The 5,095-nt window shown below is 44.6% G+C and overlaps 1 protein-coding gene across 1 annotated transcript; it reads left to right on the top strand.

The window, feature by feature from the left end:
• Window positions 1–481: 481 nt before the first annotated feature.
• LOC147628545 (uncharacterized) lies at window positions 482–3,737 on the top strand. Its single transcript, XM_086813728.1, has one exon. It carries the CDS (start codon window positions 680–682, stop codon window positions 3,257–3,259), a length of 2,580 nt encoding a protein of 859 aa, XP_086669854.1. The 5' UTR covers window positions 482–679; the 3' UTR covers window positions 3,260–3,737.
• The last annotated feature ends 1,358 nt before the right edge of the window (window positions 3,738–5,095 follow it).

Here is a 5,095-nt window from a genome sequence, read left to right as displayed (position 1 = left end):
GAGGAGGGTTAATACTATCCATGGGGGCAAAGAGCGATCCAACAAAAAGTTCTCTCCGAAGGGGTATGAAAGGGAAGATGCATTGTCTTAGTGGAACAGTAATACATCCCGATTTGCATGAGAAGAGGGTTGGTTAGAGCGATATGAGCAGAGGATTTTATAGTAATCAATATGTAGTGGAGCAGGAGTAAGGTAGATTGTAAGGTTTCTAGGGTGATCAAATATTGCCACACTCTTACTTGTGAGTGGTCGCGCTTCGAGGAGGAAACAAGAATCCGCCCAAAGGCAAAATCAAGAATATTCTTCCAAAATCTTAGTTTGAAAATGGATCAATGGGGGTGACAAGGGGCCAAGAACATTCTTTCAAAATCTTAGTTTGAAAATGGATCAATGGGGGGGTGCCCATGGGCCACCATGTTCATTGTTGGTAGAATCCACTATGAAAGGTGGTGGAAAAAAGAATTAACTTTTTCCTATGGAAAATGTTTGATACACTTGCAACGACAGAATCTCCGTCACACGTGGAATCCACCTCTTCACCCTCTCGAGAATCTCCAAAACAACATGCAGAAGAGAACAGCCTAGAAACCCTCGTAGAGGTCGCCATGGACTTCCCCCTTCAGCTAATTTCCTGTGCAACTGCGCATGGTTTAATGAGTACTTAAGCATCCAAGCAGGTATGGATGGTATGGATAGTGATGCTTCTGCACCCCTGCATCCGTGCCCCAGATCCCTATCCATCGGAGAATTATGTGAATCCTGTGAAAGGCTGATGAAGAGATCACTCCTTTCTGCCTCTGGACAGCTTTCCATTACAGAGAACCGTGATCAAATTGAGTCCATCCAAGCAATGGAATTGTGTGATCGATTCAAAGGGATCAAAAGGATGCGCCTCAACAACAGCAATGATGGCAGCGATGTGTGCATGTGGGATTATCCGGGCCTAGGGTTTGAGGATGAGTGCAGGCTGCGATTGGGCCTTGGCCGTACAGCTGGCACTGATCGTGCAACCACAATTTGCCGTACATCTCGTATGGATGGTGCAGCTTGCCCTGGCTATACAACTGGAGTCGATTGTACAGTCGGTCTCGACACTACCATGGATGGTGCATGTAGCCTTGGCCGTACAATCAGCCTATCTGACAGTGCAATCAGTGCAGGAAGCTGGATTTCTGTAGCCACCATCCCCATCAAAGATTTGAAGAAGGAAGACCCTCCAGCAGTTGAGTTAGGTTTGGGCCTCATGATAATGCCAGTTATTTCCGGTGCGGATTCTGCTGTGTCTCCTGTCTACCATCACCCATTATATCTTAACATCAACCATATTGATAGATCAGGTGAGAGTTCTCTTCCTGAATCTGAACACTTGCAAACTACATCAGTCATGGTAGAAGAAACTTTTTGTATTGAGAATGGGTCCGAGATGCAGCTGCAAATGGGTGTCTCGAGCAACTCTGCAGGTATTGTGAAGTCAAATCAGGCCTCAAGCTCACCGTTTCTACAACAAGATTGTAGGTCACAAACTACATACAGTGAAGGCATTCCTATGATCGATGAAGGCTCCACCTCTAATGGAAGCTACATCCTACCTCTATTAATGGGCCACCAGTTTGGCAGAGTTTCATCTTCTGAGGCACAAAGATTCCAGTCGAACATTCTGGCGGTTACCGAAGCTGCCCCAGAAGCTGATGTTTCGAGTTTGAGAGCATCAAGCGGCACTACATCTACCAGTGGAACATCTAGTGGTCTTGTAGATCGAACTTCCAAGATGTGTAGGTTCATAGGTTGTGGAAAGAGGGCAAGAGGTGCTTCTGGCTTGTGTATCTCTCATGGCGGCGGGAGGAGGTGCCAAAAGCATGGATGCAACAAAGGGGCGGAAGGTCGCACAATCTTTTACAAGGCACATGGAGGGGGGCGGAGATGTGAGAGTTCAGGGTGCATTAAAAGTGCTGAGGGGAAGACAGACTATTGCATTGGACATGGTGGGGGTTCTCAATGTAGTCATGATGGATGTGCCAAAGCAGCAAGAGGTCGCACAGGATTTTGCATACGACATGGTGGAGGAAAGCGATGCCAAAGAGAAGGCTGCACAAAGAGTGCAGAGGGCTATTCCACCGTATGCATCTCACATGGGGGTGGCAAGCGGTGTCAATACCCTGACTGTGGAAAGGGTGCTCAAGGAAGTACAATGTTTTGCAAGGCTCATGGGGGCGGGAAGAGGTGCATAGTAATAGGATGCAATAAGGGTGCAGAAGGAAGTACACCTCTGTGTAAAGGCCACGGGGCCGGTAAAAGATGCATGTTTGACGGCGGAGGGGTATGCTCTAAGAGTGTACATGGGGGTACTTCATATTGTGTTGCACATGGGGGCGGTAAGCGATGTGCAGTACAAGGGTGCACCAAGAGTGCTAGAGGAAGAACAAGTTGTTGTGTGAGACATGGTGGTGGTAAGCGTTGCAAGTCAGAAGATTGCAATAAAAGTGCACAAGGCAGTACCGACTTCTGCAAAGTTCATGGTGGAGGGAAAAGTTGTTCATCGGGTCAAGAAGGTTCTATACACTCTGGAGAATGTTTTCAAGGTAAGGCATGGGATATTTTCAAGAGCTCTTGTGATAGATATGCAAAAGGAAAGCTAGACCTTTGTGCACCACATAGTGCTCTGGTACAGGATCAAAGAGTGCATGGAACTGGTACCTTTGGGAGCACCCTTCCAGCAGGGATTGCAGCAAGTCTTCTGTGTGGAGAAAATCAAGGGTCAATGCATAAAGAGGATAACTTTCGATCTAGCTTTAATGCAAGCAAACAGTTTGGTAATGCCATGGAGAATGATGTGGAAAACAGCTCTGAGTTGGAAGGGTCGGAGTCACCTTTGGAAGCATGCACAAGCAGTGGGACTTCTAGAGGAGAACAAGATGGCATGGACGAGGATACTTCCCATCATCCACAGTTAGCAATGTTTCCACCGATGCTAGCAGTCAGAGCTAGCCAGAGCTTGACTTTTGACTCTTCTGTGACCTTTGGCATGAGAAAACAAACGTCTAAGACAGATCCTATGTTACGGCCCTCTATTTCATCTCAGGTGTTTGGATCTCTGTCCATGCAAAGGCGTGCATCTGGCAGACAACAAGAATTGGGACAAAAAGGGTTCTCCAACTTGGAGGATGATGGCATTTTCAACATGTCTTCTCTGTCTCTGCCTGATGAGAGAGTACATGGTGGCAATTTTATGGCACTTCTGTCAGGTGAAGCTTCAAAATAAGGGCACCTCATAACATGGATCTGTACTGTAACAGGATTTCACAGAATGATTGAGATGCTCAATTGATAGTGCATCGTTTCTTTGTCTGGGATGTTGCTGTTACGAAGTTAATGCTGTTAAGCCATACTGAAGGATTTTGGAATTTTTCTGGATCCTCTATCAACTTCAAGGGAGTACAGCAAAGTGATGCCAACAGTATAGTTAATTTTATGATGATGGTGCAAGAAGGCTATCCATATACACAGCAATTGAAACTCTATGTATATTGAACTGCCCCATGGCTTATTTCCCCTTTTTGCTTCCCTCCTTCCTCAGTTAGTTTATTTGATTAAGTTGATGGATAATGGATACTGTAGTCTGCATGTCTAGACGTTGCTGCAGTTGCATGATCACCATTTTGCTGCTCTCTGAAAAGCAGCTGCTGTGATGCATACGGCTGGCTGTGCTTCCTAAACATTTCAACTTTACTTTGAAATAAGGGTTCACATACTTGGTTAGGATGTACATCTCTAACCAGTTTGTTAGCCTCTCGAAGAGCATGCTGTTGTGTATCGAGGTGAATAATCAACTTTGTAATGAGATATTGGCCAATTGGATCAGTGCCCGTCCACTGGGTGCACTCAAATATATATTTCAAAGAAAAGTATAAAAGTTAATAATGTCTGCATGCACGCACGCACACGCGCACACTTTTTTTGTGAAACCCTGCTTCATTAAGATATCTGTCCCAAGGTGGGACAGCTACTACTAAGATATCAGAAATAGTGGGAAAACACCTCCAACTGTTGAAAGGAAAAATCTCCGAGGTCAAAAGAATCTCGGAGTGAAAGGTAAAGAGACCTCCTGAAAAAAAAGAAGCATATGATCTCCTCATGGCAAGAAAATCAGCTGATTTCGTGCATGTTAGCTGGAAGCTGCCTATCAAATTTCTAGCCTGTCAATCTTTCCTCCTTAAGGCTGAAAATCTTACAATATAGAAATTACTTCATGCCATACATGCTTGTGATGCATACCCAGGTTGTATCTTCTTATAGCTTGTGGAAAGGAAAATATATTGCCTTGGTCATCAACATCATCATCAACTAAGAGTACGCCAAAGTTGGAGAGGAATTATGCTTTTCTCAATTGTAGTGCAGCCAATGATTGCTGAAAAGCCCTGCTCCGATGAATACTTTCTTTTAGCGCAGAGTTGCCTCTATCCGAAGGTCTGCCCAACCAAAAAAGATGACAAAGAAGCATTTGCGAGTCATGTATAAGCATGGTGGAATAAGGGCAGCTCACAATCCGGCCTTCAAATCTTCCAAATATGATGTCTTGGTGGGAAACTATCCAATCCTCAAAAGCCTTTGTTTTCATTGTCGCAATCAAATGTGCCAACATTGAAGTCCAAGTTTGCTTTTGGTGAAGGAATTCAATAAGTAGGGTTTCCTTTCTTGCAACAACATAGTAGCAAATATTGAGTAGATTCAGACCTCCATGCATTTTGGGAGTGCATACGAGTTCTTTTTTGAGCAATCTGACGGCCTTTCTATCTATTTTTGTCTGCCATAAACATTCCAAAGCTTTGGACATGAAATTGTTAGTATCTTTATTTGACCAAGGCACAAGAGGCAAGTGGAACTGAACATAGGCCATGATGATGGATTGGACAATATACAGCCGTACATGCAATGGCCGTGTCGATAGTTTCCAATACTCAAATCTTGTGATTTAGCTTGTCTGTAACCCATTGCCTTTCTTGCTTGAGAGACATTTTCCATCCGATAGGATATCCAAGATGCCGTACGATCTGGTTTGGAGCCAATATGAGTCTTGGCCACAAATTGGAATGCCAAT

Source organism: Cibotium barometz, chromosome 19, assembly GCF_041138505.1.
Source record: "Cibotium barometz isolate CiBa-2024 chromosome 19, ASM4113850v1, whole genome shotgun sequence".
NCBI lineage: Eukaryota > Viridiplantae > Streptophyta > Polypodiopsida > Cyatheales > Cibotiaceae > Cibotium > Cibotium barometz.
Note: the sequence above shows the minus strand (reverse complement) of the source record. Positions and strands in the feature narration are given on the sequence as shown.

What these genes read in the sequence shown, in the direction of transcription:
- LOC147628545 (XM_086813728.1), top strand. Translation starts at nt 680, where the DNA reads ATGGATGGTATGGATAGTGATGCTTCTGCACCCCTGCATCCGTGCCCC.